The sequence below is a fragment of the Amia ocellicauda genome, chromosome 21 (genome assembly GCF_036373705.1).
Source record: "Amia ocellicauda isolate fAmiCal2 chromosome 21, fAmiCal2.hap1, whole genome shotgun sequence".
Classification (NCBI taxonomy): domain Eukaryota; kingdom Metazoa; phylum Chordata; class Actinopteri; order Amiiformes; family Amiidae; genus Amia; species Amia ocellicauda.
Window position 1 is genome coordinate 3,497,390 of NC_089870.1, and position 22,695 is coordinate 3,520,084.

General features: G+C 37.2%; 1 protein-coding gene across 1 annotated transcript in view; it reads left to right on the forward strand.

Moving 5' to 3' along the window:
• mbip (MAP3K12 binding inhibitory protein 1) overlaps window positions 1-21,024 on the forward strand; it is a 73,975-nt gene extending 52,951 nt beyond the window's left edge. The window contains exon 8 of the mRNA XM_066694245.1: window positions 20,924-21,024. Within this exon, the coding sequence (XP_066550342.1) occupies window positions 20,924-20,974 (51 nt within the window). The 3' untranslated portion in view covers window positions 20,975-21,024. The remainder of the gene's footprint in view (window positions 1-20,923) is intronic.
• The last annotated feature ends 1,671 nt before the right edge of the window (window positions 21,025-22,695 follow it).

Sequence of the window (22,695 nt, forward strand, 5' to 3'; positions counted from 1 at the left end):
CTTTCCAAATAATATTTGATTTGCATCGTAGAAAGAATGCCACTAGTGTGTTTGGCTTTTATATCTGCAAAAGGTGGCTACTCTGATGAGTCAAAAATGTAGATCCAATTTTATTAAACAAAATGATTCCATGATATCTTTTTTATCTCCAATTGTTTATTTGTTCTATGCTTTAATTTCAGAGTATATTGAGACATTAAACTGCAAAGATTTTAAAAACAACTGGAAAAATTGAGGTGTTCTAAAACTTTTCGGTAGTGTAGATCGCTCATTTAACCTTCCTGTTTCTGTTCCTTAACTCCATTATTTGTCAAATTATTTCCATTATATTTTGGTCAAAACTAGCCTACAGACAGATACACACACAAATACATTGGCAACAGGTATTTCTAGCTGGTAGTTTAACAGAAGGGAAATTCACGTCAGTTTCCTGAATGCCAACATTGGGGCCTACTTATCATCTGGTCTTCACCACCAGATCGCATCCTACATAGCAGTTGTCCACACTAAGCAGAATGGGAAATGCACCAGTGGATGGATCTGAACATTCAAGGTCTTATTGTAGAAAACTGTTAAAAGATTACAAAACAGTAATACAAAACACTGGATAAAGTATATTTGAAACAGGAAGGCTGGCTGTTGGTGAGAGACTGTTTTGCTTTTAGAATCACTTCTTACAACTTAACTGCCTAACTCCAGTTGATAAATACAGTACTGTGCAAAAGTTTTAGGCAGGTGTTAGAAAATGCTGTAAAGTAAGAATGCTTTCAAAAATAGAAATGTTAATAGATTATATTTATCAATTAACTAAATGCAAAGTGAGTGAACAGAAGGAAAATCTACATCAAATCAATATTTGGTGTGACCACAATTTGCCTTCAAAACAGCATTAATCCTTCTAGGTACACCTGCACACAGTTTTTGAAGGAACTCTGCAGGTAGGTTGGCCCAAACATCTTGGAGAACTAACCACAGTTCTTCTGTGGATTTAGGCAGCCTCAGTTGCTTCTCTCTCTTCATGTAATCCCAGACAGACTCAATGATGTTGAGATCAGGGCTCTGTGGGGGCCATACCATCACTTCCAGGACATCTTTACGCTGAAGATAGAGATAGTCTTAATGACTTTCTCTGTATGTTTGCGGTCGTTGTCATGCTGCAGAATAATTTTGGGGCCAATCAGATGCATCCCTGATGGATAAGTATCTGCCTGTACTTCTCAGCATTGAGGAGACCATTAATTCTGACCAAATCCCCAACTCCATTTGCAGAAATGCAGCCCCAAACTTGCAAGGAACCTCCACCATGCTTCACTGTTGCCTGCAGACACTTGTTCGTGTACCGCACTTCAGCCCTTCACACTTTGACTCATCAGTCCAGAGCACCTGCTGCCATTTTTCTGCACCCCAGTTCATGTGTTTTCGAAAATAATTGAGTTGCTTGGCCTTGTTGCCAGTCGGAGGTATGGCTTTTTGGTTGCAAGTCTTCCATGAAGGCCACTTCTGACCAGACTTCTCCAGGCAGTAGATGGGTGTACCAGGGTCCCACTGTTTACTGCCAATTCTGAGCTGATGGCACTGCTGGACATCTTCCGATTGTGAAGGGAAGTAAGCATGATGTGTCTTTCATCTGCTGCAGTAAGTTTCCTTGGCCGACCACTGTGTCTACGGTCCTCAACATTGCCTGTTTTATGTGCTTCTTCAAAAGAGTTTGGACAGCACATCTGGAAACCCCTGTCTGCCTTGAAATGTCTGCCTGGGAGAGACCTTGCTGATGCAGTATAACTACCTTGTGTCTTGTTGCTGTGCTCAGTCTCAGTTTGGCTGTTCTTCACCCAGTTTTATTCCTCCTACACAGCTGTTTCAGTTTCAGTTAATGATTGTGTTTCAACCTACATATTGAATTGATGATCATTAGCACGTTTGGTATAATTGTTTAATCAGACACCTGACTATATGCCTACAAAATCCCTGACTTTGTGCAAGTGTACCTAGAAGAATTGATGCTGTTTTGAAAGCAAAGGGTGGTCACATCAAATATGGATTTGATGTAGATTTTTCTTCTGTTCACTCACTTTGCATTTAGTTAATTGATTAATATAATCTAATAACATGTCTATTTTTTAAAGCATTCTTACTTTACAGCATTTTTTCACACCAGCCTAAAACTTTTGCACAGTACTGTATATGTATAAATATATTTCCTACTCAGTCCCATATCAGTGCATTTCAAACAACACTAAATGCACATTACTGTTAATCAGTAATGCATTAGGAGGATTCTTCTTCCACCTCTCATAGGATGAATTAGGTTTGTGAATGATCTGCACACATATTCTGCTGCACATTAATATAAACAAAAGGGTTAATCTTCCATTCACAAACTCGCCCAATCTGTTTATATGTCCCAGATGAAAAACCTTTGAATCCGTGATCGCTAGATCTATGTCACCCACGGTCTCTGGGTGGAGGACTTTCCCAGTTCAGCCACTTGGCCACCCCCAGAAGATGCTGTTTTTGTTTATAGTAGTGGAGAAAAGTAGGTAGTAAATTCTGTCAAGTGGCAATTGAGAAAAGGAGGTTGTATATGTCAATGGTCTCAGGTTCTGGCTCTTTTTCATGGATTCATATTGTGAACTACAGGCATCCTCTTATCCATTGACCATTACGCTGCTTATTGACAGTGACTATCACCCTCTACACAGCATTGCGATTTAGATCAAAGGATGCCACTTAAAGGTTAAAAAAAGGTAAGTCAAGAAAAACAACTCATACTACATAAAGGTCTGCCCCTTTTCTGCCAGTTACTGCAACTTAGTTTCTTTCCTTTTAACAAAATCTAAAGTAAAACATTATTGCCAATTAGTCTAACAGTCCTCACACTATAGAAATGTTTGTCCTCATCCACCTTCCTTCAGTGTAATAGTGCCACTTTCACTTTTATTTTGCTTCCATCCCTTCACAATTATGCCTTTTTCTGAACAGCACATCCTGGGACACAATTTAAACAGAACACATTGCATGAAACTGCATTGTGTGTGATTACAATTAATTTTTATAATATATATATTACAATTAAATTGTGCTCTCTGAAGCCACACACAGCTGTGATTTATTCATTGTTAGCCTTTTTATTCTCCCCTTGCTTTCCCTACAGCAGCCACGACATCAGAGGAGGGTTAAGGTAGATGTGTGGATCAAATTTGCCTATTGTGTCTTCAGCTCGTTTCTTTACTAGAAATTGCAGGCTGAAAGAAATGGCCTCACACTATGACTGGCTCCAGCCTTGTAGTAAATACTGGCTAATGGCCTTTGATTAATTCTTTATTGCACTCATCAGGACATTAAGGAGCAAAGTAATGACCTGTGTAGTTTTGCACCTTTTGATTATAAATTAAAAAGGATTGTAAATGGCCAGTAATGTTGTTTGGCAGCATTCTGATTGCTGCATTTGATTAGACATTTTCCTTTCTTTCTTTTTCTTTCCTTTTTTCTGCTTCAGTTTGCTACAGATGCTCATTGTCCCAGAGGTTGCTTGTGATTTTAAAAGTGCAGAATCTATTAATTATGCCCCATGTGTTTGTTTTGTGTGTGTGTGTGTGTGTGTGTGTGTGTGTGTGTGTGTGTGTGTGTGTGTTTTTCATCGTCCTTAAGGCTTGCCAGATGTATAAAACTTCTAAAAGTAAAATCATGAACAATGACAAACTCAGATAGTAAAATCAAGGAGAAAGCATTTTCTATGGTGCAGGTCAGTGGAGTTGCATAGTAATGATTTGCGGGGGCTGCATGTAGGCAGGCCTCATGTTCTGAGTGGCTGCATTATGAAAGTTTGAACTTTGTGAACAACTGTTTCTTTTCTGATGCACACAAATGAAAATTATAAATCAAGTCAAAGCAAACTGGCGATTCAATTTGAAATAGTGGGTGTCCCTATGTTTCAGGGCTTTTCATCTTTTGCATACAGCAGGTGCACTTTGAGAGTTCCCATGCCTATATGAAACCTGCTATCTTACATCGCAGAATTAAATTAATTTGAATAAAGACAGACAATTATTTTATCTGTCCCCTGCTTTTCAGTAATGATAAGTGGCAGTTTAGTTAGGGAGACCACCTTATTTGATCATTGCACTTTCATCAGCTTCCAAATGATTCACATTAGTGATGCTAAAAGTTGTTGGATCTCTTCTCCAACCAATAAAAACTGGCTTGAAAAATCTATATAAAAAATGTAAAATGCACCCAGCCAACTAAAAATTGAGGCGTTTATATGTCAGGAAAGGAAAAGTATCTGCTCTGCTCTGCTTTGATTAAACAAATAACCCCCAACAAATCTTACTTTTTCATGTCTTGAAGACATTGATCCAACATTTACTGACTTTGTTGGAAAAGGTATAATTAGCTCTATTAATGGGGTAATCTGAGTCAGGCGTTCCCATCAATGAGATCAGGTGTGAGTTTGAGGGGCCCTTCCTTAAAAAACAAACACAAACTTTGATTGTCACCATCGGACTCTACTCTTCATGACAGGTTTGTGAAGTGAATCATGCCCCGATCAAAAGAGATTTCATGAGGCTGGAAAGGGTTACAAAACCATTACTAAAGACTTTGTTCTCCATCAATCCACAGGCAAATAGAAATTCAACACCATTGTTACCCTTGTCAGGGTCTACTGTAGAATGTCAGGGTGTCAGTTAGTGAGCTGAAGCAAGAATGTGGGTCATGCAGCATGACAATGATCCTTAACGTACAAGTGATTCTACAACCAAATGGCTGAAGCAGATTCAATTCTGCATTTTGATATAGCCAAGTGAAAGTCTTGACCTTAACCCAGCTGAAATGTTGTGGCATGACCTGAAGCAAGCAGTTCAAAATACCATCCATCTTCAAAACCACTTATCCTGGTGAGGGTCATGGGGCAGCTGGAGCCAATCCTGGCAGGAATACACCCAGGATGGGATACCAGTCCATTGCTGGGCAACACACACAGACACAGGGCAATTTAGAGTAACCAATCATCCTAAACCACGTCTTTGGACAATGGGCAGAAACCAGAGTGCCCAGAGAAAACCCTCGGCAAGACAGGGAGAACATGCAAACTCCACACAGACAGGCCCCCATGCCAAGACTCAAACCCAAGACCCTGGTGCTGTGAGGTAGCAGCGCTAACCACCGTGCCACCCCAGTTCAAAATACCAAATGATCAACTATTTTGAAGGGCCAAAATACCTCCAAGCCGATGTGTGGGATTGGTCAACAGGTACAGGAAACGACTTTGGCTGAAATCATTGCTGCTAAAGGAGGTGCCACCAGTTATTAAATCAATAGGTTGCATATGCAACCATGGTTATCTGAGAAAAGAAGCACTGCCCAAGGGGGTGGCGTTATCAGCGCACATCGCTGGAACGTATCGAAGACATTTGTCTATCAAAGCTGCCATTGGTCTTGTGCCCGTCAGTCAAACAGGACCTTTCCACTTCCTGTTTGTATAAAAGGTGACTTCTGCACAAAGACTTCCTCTTATTGCTCGGAGCTAGAACTCCCGCCAAACCTTGCAACCATTGGGCAGTGCTTCTTTTCTCAGCTAACCATGGTTGCATACGCAGGACACAAACAATTGATCCGAGCGCCAAATGTCCTTAGTGCGCACCAAATAGTACCTGAGATCCCGCACCAGGCACAACAGGTGTAGCCTACTCTCCTCCCGCATATAGTGTGTGGCATCGGAGAGATCCCTGCCTGTTGATGTAGGCAACCACCGCTGTGTTGTTTGTCTGCACTAAAATATGACTGCCCCGAAGGGCCAGCATGAAGTGATGGAGACTGAGTAGCACAGCTCATAATTCCAGGGCGTTGATATGGAAGGCCTTGACAGGCGCCCTCCAACTGCCCTGGACTTCCTGTCCATTGCAGACAGCTCCCCAACCCTGCTTGGAGGCATCTGTTGTCAAAACCACTCAGTGGCAAATTGGTCCCAAGGCCACACCAAGGGTTAAATTCAGAGGGGCCCTTCACCAACGGAGCGCCTTCCAGCACGCTTGAATGGCTGTCACTCAGCGTGCTCTGTCACGGCGAGGATGTGAAAGTAGGCATCTTTCAAATCCACCAAGGTGAACCAGTCTCCAGGCTTGTCATCTTTCTTGGGCTTAAGGAAGTATGGGGAATAGAATCCCTCATGCTGCCCTGGAAGGGGCACTTTGTGGATCATGCATTTCTCCAAGAGAGCAGCAATTTCGTAATCGCCACACACTGCAATGGGTCCCTCACTCGTGTCGACACCATAATTTTAATGGTAGGTGTATTTTAACAGTGAGAGACAGAATAACAACAAAAAAATCCAGAAAAACGCATTTCAAAAAAGTTATAAATTGATTTGCATGCTAATGAGGGAAATAAGTATTTGACCCCTTCGACTTAGTACTTGGTGGCAAATCCCTTGTTGGCAATCACAGAGGTCAGACCAACTTGTAGTTGGCCACCAGGTTTGCACACATCTCAGGAGGGATTTTGTCCCACTCCTCTTTGCAGATCCTCTCCAAGTCATTAAGGTTTCGAGGCTGACGTTTGCCAACTCGAACCTTCAGCTCCCTCCACAGATTTTCTATGGGATTAAGGTCTGGAGACTGGCTAGGCCACTCCAGGACCTTAATGTGCTTCTTCTTGAGCCACTCCTTTATTGCCTTGGCTGTGTGTTTTGGCTCATTGTCATGCTGGAATACCCATCCACGACCCATTTTCAATGCCCTGGCTGAGGGAAGGAGGTTCTCACCCAAGATTTGACGGTACATGGCCCCGTCCATCGTCCCTTTGATGCGGTGCAGTTGTCCTGTCCCCTTAGCAGAAAAACACCCCCAAAGCATAATGTTTCCACCTCCATGTTTGATGGTGGGGATGGTGTTCTTGGGGGTATTCCTCCTCCTCCAAACACGGTGAGTTGAGTTGATGCCAAAGCTCGATTTTGGTCTCATCTGACCACAACACTTTCACCCAGTTCTCCTCTGAATCATTCAGATGTTCATTGGCAAACTTCAGATGGGCCTGTACATGTGCTTTCTTGAGCAGGGGGACCTTGCGGGCGCTGCAGGATTTCAGTCCTTCACGGCGTAGTGTGTTACCAATTGTTTTCTTGGTGACTATGGTCCCAGCTGCCTTGAGATCATTAACAAGATGCTCCCGTGTAGTTCTGGGCTGATTCCTCACCGTTCTCATGATCTTTGAAACTCCACGAGGTGAAATCTTGCATGGAGCCCCAGACTGAGGGAGACTGACAGTTATTTTGTGTTTCTTCCATTTGCGAATAATCGCACCAACTGTTGTCACCTTCTCACCAAGCTGCTTGGCGATGGTCTTGTAGCCCATTCCAGCCTTGTGTAGGTCTACAATCTTGTCCCTGACATCCTTGGACAGCTCTTTGATCTAGGCCATGGTGGAGAGTTTGGAATCTGATTGATTGATTGCTTCTGTGGACAGGTGTCTTTTATACAGGTAACGAGCTGATATTAGGAGCACTCCCTTTAAGATAGGGGATCAAATACTTATTTCCCTCAATAACATGCAAATCAATTTATAACTTGCGTTTTTCTGGATTTTTTTGTTGTTATTCTGTCTCTCACTGTTAAAATACACCCACCATTAAAATTATAGACTGATCATTTCTTTGTCAGTGGACAAACGTACAAAATCAGCAGGGGATCAAATACTTTTTTCCCTCACTGTATACAGAATATAGTTTGACATATTTACTCATCGCTGGTGGACTGACATAATGCCTTTCTGATTTTCTGACCAGGGCTGAAGCCTGGGGTTACTTTTATAGATATTTGCTTGCAAAGACAGAACAATTTTTGTTGCACTAAGAATATGATTTTTTTTTCTCAATATGCTTGAATGTTTCTTACCTTGCTAATTCATGTGAGTGTGCATGCCCCTCTATTGAAAAAAATGAATGCAGTCATGAGGTAGACATTGCTTGGATTACTGAATGAGGGTCAGGACAAAGACATAATGTCATTAAAGTGCAATATTTGGACTGAATTGGATGTAATGAGAATGTTCTAAACACCATGGTCTAAATATTCAGCTATCTCTTAAGGCACCACCAATCAGACAGTTTGGGTACTCTTTAAATATTATACATGTATCTTAAATAAAGTAGATGCTACATTTCAATTGTAGTTGTATTTTAATGCAAAAGTAACCAGCGGGTCTCCATTAAAGGACACCAAATCATGAGGTTAAAAGCTTTGCAGCTCATTAGAATCCATTCCCAGCAGCTGCATTTGATCCACAGCCCCAACTTCTGTCACATGTAGACACACACTCACTCTCTCTCACACTCTCACTCTCTCGCACGAGAAAAAAAAAAAAAAACACAAATCATGGTTTTAACAAGTAAAGTCTCTCGCCTTGCACTCGCAACCACTACCAGAACAAACCTGTTCAGCCAAATAAAAGAGCTTATGGCACAGACACACAATATATTCCACAGTCTTAAACATAAGCCGAACTTAATGCCTTCAGCAGGGTCAGATCAAGGGCGCACAAATGGGAATTGATTCTTTGGAAATCCAAGGACAGCATTTCCATTTGCCATGAAGTGGGGGGGAAGGGAGGTGGTGGTGGTGGTGGGGGGGGGGGATAGATAAAGGGAAGGGAAAGAAAATAAAAAAGGCAGACCTCTAAGACAGACTATACTTAATGTACACATAGAATAGCAAAATAAGGGTCCAGGGCTGCGAGAAAATGCACTTTATTTTCATTCTGGAGGATCATGGAGGTCTCTCACCTTTTCCTTTTGTTGCCTATGTGACTTTGTACGTGGTTTCATCCGCAGGGCCCATTTACCTTTAGCGGGCCTGTTATTTCAAGGCAGTGAAGAGGCCTTTCTTTTTGCATCAGGGAAAGTCTTTCAGGCACAATGAAAATCCCTCCTTGAAGAGAAGGAAGAGGGGAAAAGGGGAAACAGAAAAATCAAATAAGTGAACAGCCTTTAGGTGTGGGGAGTGTTAATGAATGGGAAGAAAGCTTCTTTTCATGTGCTTCACACATTATGTTCTTGACTCCTCCAGGAGCTCCTAATAGATTGGCACACTTCTATTTGATGAGACCAGGATGACACAGAGAGCCATGACATGCTTGTGGCAAATTACCCAAGCGTTTCGCAAGGGAAGAGCAGGAGGTGGGCAAGGGAGAGGAAGGAGGGGCAGGTTAGGATGGCAAGAGGTCCCCTTCCTGAAGTCTTGTCCTCTTCCCCTGCTCCCTCCTCCCCTTACGCATACACACTTCTACAAGCCAGTGAGTAAGGAGGGGTGCTGGAAAATTGTGTATGTTTTATCCGCTGGGAGAAAGGTGAAAAACAAAAGGGATTTCGCCTTGGGTTTAAGTAACTGATGCATAAGAGTGGAACAGTCTGAAGTGTAACAATCAGAAAGTGTGTAGCCATCCTCCACTATGTGTCTCGCTCTCTTGAGATATGTGCAATTCTCTCTTCATCTCCGTTATTTATTTATTCAGTTGTTAAGCACAAAAAAAGGCCCTGGTTTCCAAAAGAGGATCTGGCGCTGTTTAATGCAAAGAGAGGGAAATAAACTGGAGTTCGGGCTAATAAGGGCAATGCCAATAAGTGTTCAAAAACATCTGCAAACCAGATGGGACCATCTCATCAGGCTTGGCACCTTCTGTAAAAGGACGTCATGCTGGGATATTAGTACTTCTTCCTGCAGAGACACTGTCTGAGTTCTCAACCTTAGGCAAAGGCCAAATTAGGCTCTACACTAACACTATACACTAGAAAAGGGATGGGGGGGCTAAAATGTGTTACATAAAAGTACAATGTGTCTGCCATCACATCATTAGGACCCTGAATTTAAAATACCTTTTAAACTGATTTAGTTTAAAATAAGAAGAAACACTCTGAAAATATAAGTAAATTTGTAGCTCTATTGGAAGGTGGCTATGTTGAGGGGGTGTTGTTTGCATTTTTTGTATACAAACTCTTCTTATTTAATCAGATTACTCTTCTGATTAAACGTTATCAGCATGAAAGATAATTCATTTTTTATATAACTTTCTTATCTGAATGTGTGTTCCCACTTTTTGAATGTATTTCCTGTGTAAAATAAAAGCACGCGTCACTATATATATGTATGTGTGTATAATGTGACGCCGTGTTGGGTGATGCAGAGCCCTGAATGCCCTGCACCTCCCTGGACCGCTCTTCCCTCCATGACTGGCTCCCACCTGCCTTCCCGTTGTGGTTGGGCAGCGGGAGAATCTGTGAGTGGTGAGCGCCAGAGAGAAGAGGAATTGGATATTGGATTACAGTAATGTACTTGGCTTTAAACTTTGATTACAATTTGGATCACATACTTGATTGTTTATTGTGTGTGCTGTACATGCTTATTTTTAGTATGTGTTCCATATCTTATGTTAATGCTCGAGAGGAGCTAGGTTTTTCTTTATAGTTTTTGTATGTCCTTTTGATTTGTATGTCTCTAATTGATTTAATATACACCCAGGTCTACCTAATTGAGTAGACACAATACACATGAAGCACTATATAGTATAGCAATCACAGAACATTAAATAATTTGAATGGAGTTATGCACCTGTATGAGGAAGGCTCATTCTCATAACCTTTCAAATAAGCACAGCCCTTTGACTGACTTCACATCTCTGTGTCTGGGCTGTACTGAGAATTCCATTCTAAACTGAACAATAAAAATGTCACATTTAATCACACAGCCTTGTATTCAGCATACATATTAAAACAATTCTGTGATTAATTAAAAATTATAAAAATCTAGCACACTGATTTTTTTTTTAACTTTAATAATATTATTATTTCTATATTTCTTGATTTGGTGCATCTCCTGCCATTTATCTGAGTTTGTTCTACAATGTTCCTTTAAAGAAGGCGCTAAATGCAATGTAAACAAATCAACTGAGCTACCCGAGCCTAATCAAGGCAATCAGTTGTGTTTTCAAACGTGTATATCACTTGATACATAGAGCGGGCTTAATCTTTGTCTATGGTTTAATTGCTTGTTTTTGCATTTTTTATGTGGGAGGGTGATGATGTTTCAGACATCTTATCACCTAGCTGGGAGGATAAAGGACTTTTCAATTACTTTGTTTAGGTGCTAATGATTGTATTTCATTAGTGGCCCCTCTCATCCCTCATCATCTGTAAATGAATGAATATGCTGTAATTTAAATTATTCGAATTATGAAAATTGCTTTAAAAGGCGACACCGGTATCATCATTTTCAGCTGTGACATAATGTCATTTTAATTTAGATAATTGTTTTAATTGTCTGCGGTCCCATGGCGCACTAATTATTTAATTGTATTGTCTTTTCTGCCCTCTTTTTTCCCTCTCTCTCTCCCTCTAACTGAAGGGTATTGCATTTCAATGGGAATCACTTGAAGAAGTAAAAGAGATGAGGAAGGGAGAAAAAACAGATGAGAAAAAACAGTATAATGTAAATAACAAGTCAAGAAGGTCTGCATCCAGACAAGAGTCTTAAAGTGTATTTGAAAATGGCATGAGTAAAGTTAATTTCTTGCACATGGTCTTATTTATAAGCAGTTTACTGATACGTTCTATGATTACAACAAACGGGTACAACTAAACCAACTAAATCGATGAGTGATTTTAGTTTTATATTTTCTGGCAATGTTGTACAATATAATCGTCAGTTCTGTAATACATAACTAATAATATTTCTCAATCTTGGTTTTGTAGGTAGACATGTGCCATTCAAGATATTCCGATTATAAAGTGTACTGACTCTGGAAGATTTGTGTGGCGGCTACTGCAGTGTGGACAGGGGAAATTTACAACAACTGGTTTTCTTTATGCCCCAAAGACTACGCCACCCTTAGTTTATATAGAGGTAGGGGACCTCTGGATCATGACCAATAATATGGGTTCCCTCACACAAGTCCCTTCAATCAAATGTCACAGTAACAAATACAGTTTTGGTTTTGCTTTTACAAACCAGTTTTATTAAAAGACAGGGGAATAAAAAATGACCATAGGTCAATGTAGTTTCCTAAATAAATTAGAAGAGTACTAGTTCACTTTCACCAATATCAGAATGAATCAAACAGAGCTGGACTGCAATAGTTTTAGCTTCAACTGCTGTTTAAGAAAACCTGACCATAGATTAGAGGCTGAATCTAACAAAGAGAATCTAACATAGAATGCATGGAGGGCAGATATATATATATATATATATATATATATAAAGAAATAAATTAAAGTGAAAAAAACAGAATAAATCAAACCAAAACACAAAACTAAAACAATTAAAGTGACAAATCAATTCAAACCCCCTTATTATATCAAACAGTGACCTAGTCATGTGTCTGCACAGTCCATGCAGATGGTGGGGAGGTTGTACTTATTTGTATTTAAATGGTGCAAAAGGCATCATTTTATATTAACAAATAGCCTTCACTCTTACAAATACTGGCTTAACACAAAATGCACAGACAGAGGATCAGTAAATTGCAGCTAAATAAAATCACGACTGATAAAAACCAATATAAATATAAACCGTACTCTAAAAGCAATAAAATAAACAATACAATTATTAAGCTATTAGTACAATTATAAAACGATTAGTAAACAGTGATCGGCGCTCACTTCCTGTAAAAGATGTAAGAAACACACGTAAATGAGTGCATAGGTAAAAACTATAAAAAACAAATACCGCGGGCAAAAGCGATTTACTAAGTCCTTTGCCCTACATTACCCATAACAATTTAAAACCACAAGGGAATAATACCACCAAAACATACCTCAGGTAGGTTGTAATAAGTAATAAAAACCACACAAAAATAAAAGAAACAACCATGCAATAAACTGAATAATATTTAACCAAATAAATAGCAATAACATGATCTAATAATTGGCATGAACTTTGTGTTTCCCCTCTCCTATTTCAATATGAATTAGGTAAGGGCCCAATATGAAACTATCATGTGGTTAACGAGTAACTTTAATGATTAGATGATTAGAGCTGTTAAAAGTAGGGAAACAAAAAAAGAAAAGGAAATTCTAAGGGCAATAATAAACTATAGGGGAATGGAGTTCTTTATAGTACCAATGCCTCCTCCAGCCTTGGACAAACTGAAAGGCACGGAACAAATCTCGAACCAAGCTGTTTATCTGTGGGATTTGTATCTCAATTTTTGTGGCCTGAAATTTCTTTGCAATAAAATAATAGCATTTTGAAGCCACTAATGGATTTTGAAATACAGTATTAACAAATAGTATTTGTAAGATTGTGAATACTTAACTATACACAAAATCAATTAACTGTAAACTCTTTTAGTTTACTTCAAGGTTAGATTTGACAATTTGAAAATATGAAACACACACAAAAAAATGATTTCAGCTCATATTGGCCAGATTCCTCTCAATATCACAGATAGAGAGAGTGGTTTTATTGTCAAAATATGAAGAAATGATAGATAGCTAGATAGATATGAAGCAATATAGAGGTTTCTAGTTTTATTTTCTTCATATTACAAAACATCTATAAATGTCAAACTATGTAAATCAACAAACTGCTTGCAAATCTTATAATCTTATAAAAGTACCTCCTACACTACAATAGATTTATACATGTATGTATATGTATGCATGCATGCATGTGTTTTCTTTAGAAATACATCTTTAGAGCAACTGTATTTTGCATAAGTAATAAAGCATAATTTAAATTGTATATCTTCAGAAAAAAGCCATCTGCTGAAGTGAACAAGCAATCAATAATACAATGCATTTTTTCACCATGGCAACTGCTGTTTACCAGGTTCTGAAGAATGTTTGAATAAATAAATGAACAAACAACAATACAGGCCCTCTAAAGTTAGCCCGCTCAGTCTGTACCATACTGATAAATAGCGTGTCATTGCATATATATGCATCCCATGATAATTACTTAACTGCTTCAGTTAAGGTAATGAATGTGTCAGGTACATGAAAAGTGTCACCGTAGGCATTACTGGTGATCTATATATATTGATGCCTCAAATGAGAAGTATAAACAGAGGTGTTAATGTTTCCACAAGAGATACCTAATCAGTGATTACATCACACATTCTAAATCAACTATGTCCTAGTCATTCTCGATCTAAGCTCAATGAAAACTGTATTTTGTATTAGAAGTATTTTTTTTAATATAGCTATAAGATCTTTGGTTTATGATTTCTGCTCATGGCTAATTAATAGCATAATCTCAAGTGTTTTGGATAATGACATTTGAAGTGCATTTTTATTACCAACTTTCTAAAAATTGTGTAAAATTATACCTCTTTTATTAACTTTGGAGTTCTGAAGATACTGCATAGAAACAACAGGATTACTATAGAGGATTACTATATGAAGCATTGACATCTTTACATTAGATCAGTACAATATACATTTTTGTGATTTATAAGACAGAATAAAAAAGAAATAAACCATAGTACATTTGGTATTAAGGGTCACCCAATTTCGCAAGAATGAAAGAACAACAGCTTTCATTGCTGACTTCACAACTCAAAACCTAAACTTATTAAATAAACTTAAAAACCATTAAATCCTTTTTTTTCTTCTAACCCAGTGTCAAATATGCCACCAATGTTTAGATGAAGGCCAAGGAAGTTAGGGTAGAGATTGTCCATTTAAACATTTTTATACAGCTAGACATACAGTCATCATACTTGTATTTCTTTAGTATTACAAGAGATGTCACACTCCTCATAAAGCAATACAATTACAATCACAGAACTTTAATCATAAAAGCTAAACAAGAAGGAGAAAGATAATGAGGCAGGAAACCTAACAATACTTTTAATTGCTTTTTTCCACAGGTACATTCTTAAACTTTTCACACCATGTATGAAGCCTAGAAATATAAAATTGTAACTCTTAATAGATGCATATGCTATGTATATATGTAGATGCATCTCTACTAGTTGATGTGAAGTAAGTGAATACTTATTTTACTAAAATGATGACATACCATACAGATCATCGCAGTGAAAGACCTGTTTTGGCCAGAATTGTTTAGCTGCTTTATAACAGGAGGAATCCCACGGCCATCATTATAGAGTCTTGTTAACTTTTATGAACATCTTTGATCTATACATTGGTTGAGAGGTACTTAGTCTAATTTTTTTTTATTTTTGTGCTATCTGAACTGAGATCATCTTTAATTCCCTCACTGATTATAGTAACCTCCCACAGGGTTGACAATGCTTTTGAAATGAACATCACTTATTAATTCTGCAGCCTGACTATTGACATTGAATTCACAGAGTGTCTCAATACAGTACGGGCTTAATTGGCAAACAGTATCACTTGGAAATTGATTTTCTTTTCCTAAATGCTAATTTTAGAAGATAATGTTGCTCCTGTGAAAGATACTCAATGCATGTTTGATGTGGATTCTGATTAAGAAACCACTTCATCCACCTTTTAATCACTCCTCCCCACCCATCCCATGTTTGTAAGAAACACAAAAGAGGCAGCCTGCAGTGCCTGACCTAATTAAGGGATCTCAATATCTGATAGTCTTCTCTACTGATTTAAATTATATTGTCATTAGATCTTCCGGTGCAGGTAATGCACTCTAGTTCAGTCATATCCTTGGACCAATAAACCCACATTCCCTTGAAATGAATGGAATATTTAATGAAAGGCTGACTGGCCATTAGTTTAGTGACTTCAAGGAAATTTGATATACGGCAACATTTTATTAACATCGTATGAGTGCTTTAAACATTTTACTCACTGATATGCAGTGCACTATCAAAATGTGTCTAATTCATTTAACGTCTTTGAACTATTCATGAAAGCACGATATGAATTAATAACAATTATTCTTTACACAAGAAAATAATAACAAAAAACTAGAGCAAACAAAATACTGGATTCTGTTCTAAGGACTGAGGTTGCTGTTCTTGTCACCTTCTAATCTGCAAAGACAGCGTTCTTGTTTTGAGTGAAGATGAAGGGAGGGCAGCTAGAAGCACAGGCAAGACTGCCATTCTCAGATATGTAAACTAGTTTTGTGCACTTGAGCCCTCATGTAGACACACAATCAGGGCAAATTGCCCAAGTAGTCGGCACTCATCAGAGAGACAAAGGTGGATGGTTAAAATAGATGAAAGTGCAATTTTGTAACAAAAGCCCCAGATTTGGAGCAGAATAGCTAGGGGCAGCATATTCCTAATAACAAATGTTGGTCATGCTGAGGTCTGTGTGTCTTCCCATTGACATTTTTGTGCCTCAGAATTTTGTTACATTTTTGTATGTAATTACCATTTTTGGAAACTGAGCACATTTCCTTTCTTTGTCGGTGAATTTATAGAAGAATCTTTGCCTTATGTGACAGCAACGTAACGAAATTTAAAAACACAAAGTTATTATATTAAGAGCCCTTAGTGTTTAGCCTGTTCAATTATCCTTATCCATATTGTTCATCGTAAATATCACGTTATTATTTTAAATTGGTGAATTCTGCATGTCAAATCTGGCAGACGTGGGGTGAAAATCATCAAGTTGCAAAGGGTGCAACCTGCTATTTTGCATTTGAATTTTTGTAATGTAATTTATCCTCAAAGACCACTTGCCACTTTGTAACAGATTTGTAAGGTTTTGCTATTAACACCATTTTACTGTCAAAGCTAAATCTAGACTGCCTTGTGCAACTTTGGGTTCATGTCTTGTAGAAATTAGAAAAGAAATAAAAACCAAATATAAAAAATTATACAACATACCAAGTTGAAAACATAAATAAAATGTAATAAATTAATAATAATCCCTATGTTCCAGTAACAATTAATTTGAATTTCTTCATTGAAACAATTGCCACTTCTTAACAACTATGGTTTGTTTATTAGAGGTCTCAGACAGAAAAATACTGCCTTTGAACTCAGTTTTTTTCAGGTAATTTTATGGTGACTTTAAACAATATAAGGGAATGATAATTACACTCAGTTTTGGTCTCACGATAGAACTGCTGCTTCGAGACAACCTCTTATCTGTTTTTGTTTCCGTAAACTGATCCTTGCTTCCCATTGTTCATGGCCACTGATACACAGAAGGAGACAGGTATGGAAATCTTTAACTTGGCTTACGTGGCACTGCTGGCATTCATGAAAGATGTTTGAAAACCCTGTTTACAATGCCAGTCAGGTTCTAGCCCCATCATGAACAACTATCCAAACTATTGCAATTGTCCTGTACAACTGGATTAATATATTATGCAATACAATGCTGTTTTGTTTAGAGTATATGCCTTATTGTTCTAGTAACTGATAAGAAAAAATGTGTGTATGTGTGCATACGAAACACACATTTATATCTCCTCATCATCATCATCAGCCTTTATCGATCTACTGCTGGATGAAGGCCTTCCCAAGATATTTACATTTGTTTATTTTCCATGTCACACCACCAAATCTTCTTATTTAATATTTCCATTTTCAATGTGCTCCTCTTGTAGGTATTTTACCATAGGCATAGGTTATGTGTAGATGCGTTCCCACCAGTGTTGAGAGAATGTTAAATTGTCCCCCAAAAATATAGTATGTATATAAGTATATGTATATGTGTGTGTGCATATGTATGTATACCTGTTGCCAAACGAATTGGCAAATTAGGAATTGTAAACTGATGTTACTTTACATCACTGACATCTCTAATTAAATTGATCCTCAAAGCCCCCCATACATAAGACATGTGGCCTTAATAAGATTAAAACAAAACACCTCAAGGTTATAGTAAGAAAGATGAAAGCTATATGGATGAAAAAAGCTCTGCTTTGTTTTCTTAGCTGGTATCATGCCCTACAATTTCACCTACACAAATAAACAGGAAAAAGGTTATGAATCTTTAGGTAATGGTTAAAATTGATGTTAAGGAGAGCTGAGGGGTTCTTTCCAGCAGTCCAGTCAGGTGCTTGGAGCCAAAAACATTTTTATTAAGAGAAATATTCAGTGCACTAGACTTCTGCCATGTTATTTGAATAAACTGTTCTCAAAGCATCACAAACAGGCAAATTCTCTGGCAGAACGTTGGTCCTCACCTGTTGCTGTTGAGTAGAATGGATTTATCCCAACGCTAGAGAGAATAGCGCCATGAACATGTTGTGCTGATTGGCATTACACCCAAGCAGAGGCTGCCTCTTCATATTATCCAGTTTTTACTTTGATGAGTTTTCCTGAGACCCTTAGATACCTCAGCAGCTTCCTTACCTTGAGGAAGACCTGAATTCCCAGGCGGCAGACACAGTGCTTAGCGGTACACTAACGGTGTATTACAATTGCTGCTACCCACAGTGCTAAACATGACCCTGACCTCTGCACACACCCAATATAATAATCTTAAGTCAGGTTTCCCTGTTCCATTCCCTGAGTGGGAGAATATTTCAATACATGAAATAAATAGACACGGGCGGTATTGAACTGTTTTGAAAATCATCAAGTTGCAAAGGGTGAAGATCCGCAACCTGCTATTTTGCATTTGAACATTTTAATGCAATTTTCAACAAGAACACTTGCCTGCTCCACTCTTGAACTCTGAGGATATAAAGAGACTCAGCTTTGTCGGGCGGCAGCAGCAGCTCAAGTCCTCCTCAAAGTTGAGAGCAGAAGAGTAGTACGCCCCTTAAGTGAGCTTCCCCCCTCTTCCCCTTGCTCCTTTTTGTAAATATGATTCACAGCAGTACATGTATAAACTCATATTGTTTGTAGAGACAAAACAAATACATTTATCAGGGATATCTGACTATGAAGGACCAAAGCATAGATGTGTACAAAATATTTGTTACAAGGACAGTTTTAATTCGGATAACAAATACTGTGTCAATAAGTCATCGCACAGCACAATGTCTGATTGAGAAAGAATCTGAAAATGAGTATGCATTGAGTTTAAATTAATGTTCTGCTGTTTTTTTAACTGAGTTCATGTGTCAAACATTCCAGGTATAATAATATAATAATTCATTATGCAATTGGACAATTAAAACTATTATTTATTATTACTCGATTTCTTAACAGACACCTTTATCCATGGTGACTTACAATTGTTACAATATATCACATATTATTATACCAGTAAAACTAGTTTATTATTACTAGCTGTAATATCAAAACACTTGATTATTTCTTAAATTTAGGTTATTTAGGTTAAAATAGGTTATTGTATATATAAGATTGGTAGCAACATTTACTTAAAGTAGAAATACAAATACAGTAGGCATAGTTTCTAAAACAAAGGCTGCCAAAATCACTTTTATCCCATTATATCTCTAACGAAAATGCAATTTAGTTTCTTCTCTTTTCTTTAATCACAGTGTTGGAAAGCACAATATTTTAACTGACGTATTTATTTTAAACCTGGTTTATGTGCATGCACTATAATTGAAGGATAAAGCAAATATTTTAATGTTGTTGGTATTGCATCCTGCAATTCAAAATATAGCAATCAATCCTACAGACTTTTAACTCTATCAACACAGAGTAAGGGAACTCAGAAACATTTAAACAAACAAATCACCTGGGTCAAATTTTAGATTCTCAAAAATAGCAAATAAAAAATAGCAAATAAATTCTTCTCAGACCTCTAACTGAAATATCAAAACTGACTACCAAAACAGGGCTTGTGCCTATGGACTGGAGTATTGCAAATGTATCCATAAGAAAGGGAACAAACCCAAACCAGAGATTTACAGAAACCATCAGCCTTACCTCTATAACTTGTAAAATCCTGGAAAAGACAAACATTTTAGGAACATGTAAATGTAAATTGTATTCTTGTACATGGATGTAGACACGGTAAATCATGTCACACAAACATATGTCTTTAAGCAAGCAACTGCAGTCATAGATCCAAAAACATTTGGATTAATAGAAAGCTTTAGATAAAGTTCCAGACAAAAACCTAATCCTGAAATTATAAATTACAGTAGTCTTACATAATTTAAGTAAGTGGAATAAGAGTAACAAAGAGTAATAATAAGGGGAGATGCCTCAGACTACAGTGAGGTAGTTACTGGGGTTCCTCAGGGATCAGTAATGGGGCCTCTGCTTTTCCTAATTTATATTCATGATCTAGAATTTGGTATAGGTATAAATTACACTAAGTAAGGTAGCATAGCAAATACAGCTTCAGCAGTACAGATTATATAAAATAACACTATTCAGAGATGGGCTGACACCTGGCAAATGAAATTTAACATGGATAAATACAAGTTATTACATGTACACAATACAAATAATAACCAACAAATATACAAGGAAGCAACTCATGTTGTTTAATATTGTTAAAAGTGTAGAATTTGAAATATGAAATGTAATGTTAAAACTGTACAATTAACTATTTAGCCTGGTCACCAAACTATAAGAAGGATATTGTTGCTCGGGAGGCAGTCTTAGAGGGCAGCAACCAGACTAATTCCAGAACCGGACGGAATGTAATATACTGCCAATATATTGTTAACTTGCATCATTGTGATGTTTTATGTTTTTGAATATACACTTTCTGCAGATATTATTTATGGATAGCATAAATCTAAATTGTAAGCAGTGGTTTTGTACAGTACAGTTGCACAGAATAAACATTTTAATGCTTATTTTATCACATTTTAATGATTACTTCTAATTTGAAATAGATGGGACAACATAAAACTGATCTATATCACTTCCAAGATTTATTGTAAATTGTACTTATTTATATATTGTTATGTATAATTATATGTTGGCTTTTGTTTATTTTACACATGCTTCTTTGCTAATCCTTATCATGTGTGCCAATAATTTTGGTGGTGACTGTATATGTTTTCATATGCAATTCTGCAACTCACAAAAAAACATTTTAACAAGTTGTTAATAATCATATACTTCCCAATGTCTGTGTTTTTACATAAAGCCAGGCCAGAGGCATACTGAAGAGGAAAACACAGTGGAAAGCATCAGCTGACCAGGAAAGATTCAGATGTCTGTTAAGAGGAGAGAGCACCTTCTTGACAACATTTGCATACAGGATCAATACTTTGATATTTTGTTACCAGTCAAAGCTGTACAATTGTGCCATCTGGTGTTGAAATGCTGTGATAAGTAATCATTAAAATGTGAATTAAGATCACAGACTCTCTGGTATCTCAGACATTTCCCTTGTCTTTCAGAAATCTAAATTCATTCTGTTATTCTTAAGTTTAGCAATGCAGAAATTCTAGAACAAAGCACTGCCATTGCATAAATTAAGATTCTTACATAGAAGCAAAAGAAAGCTAGGAGGGTTGATCTGTGCTTCTACTGTCCCTGTGTGCAATAGCGAAGTCCCCGATGTTTCTGTTATTAAAAAAAAAAAAAAAATGGGTTTATATATATATAGGCCTATATTTATTATGTTGTATTACTTAGCAGATTCCCATACCCAGAGCAACTTACAGATATTATAGTTATTACAAAACATATTACAATATGTGCAAAAGTAAACTAAAGTAATGATTAGTATATAAGCGTATATAATAAGCTTATGTAATATACAATAATTATGTATGTGTGTATAATTAACAACACCTTTAAAGAGTAACTTAGGTGTCACACAATGTACATTAAACATATCACAAAACAGATGACTAAAAATGCTAAACTAAATTAATTACAGCAAAATCTAAAATCAAGTACAGACAGATATATTAACATAAACACACACAATGTATTTATATACACACACATTTTACATGAATTCATGTACACATACACATACATACATACATACATACATACATACATACAAATGTATACACACCCTTACCTAGGCTAGCTTACAGTTTTCACTATACATACACATTTTACAAAACACATTGCACTGTGCAAAAATAAATACAAAAAATATATACTTGTTTATGTGTGTTACTTTTATTATTTTCTATATATGAATGTATGTATATTGTTACGTTACCATAAGCGCTAATATAAATACATGTTTCATTAATTATATATCAATGCATATTACCAGTGCTTGCAGGCTCTGATAACCTAATAATAATACAGAAACTAGAAAATGGCAATGGGCTGGACACATTGCAAGAAGAGCAGACCAAAGATGGACAAAAGAAGCTATACAATGGATCCCAATAGATGAAACAAGACATAGAAGACCACATAAAAGATGGGGAAATTAAGTAAGCTTAGCTGACGTGATTAGGAAAAGAGATGATGCTAATCAAAACAAGTTTAAACATCTTGGTGAACTAGAAACACCTTTATCTAGCAGTGGATCGATAAAGGCTGATGATGATGATATATATAATGTGAATAACAAGAAGAGATAGAAAAAGGAATGAATGAATCTGAGAACAAATTAAAATATGTGACATCATTGAAAGAGTTAAAATGTTAAAATGGCAATGGGCTGGACACATTGCAAGAAGAGCAGATCAATGATGGACAAAGGAAGTTATTGAATGGATATCAAGAGATCAAAAAATACCTAGAGGAAGATCACATAAACTTTGCAGGCACAACATAGAAATGAGAAGCTGTAGATAGAAGTGGAAACATCTTCATCCAACTGTGAATTCATTTATGCTGATGGTGATGACGTACAAGTATTCACAGAATGTTGCAATTACAATAAGTACATGTACATACACACACACATATATATAAATATATACATATTTAACAGATACA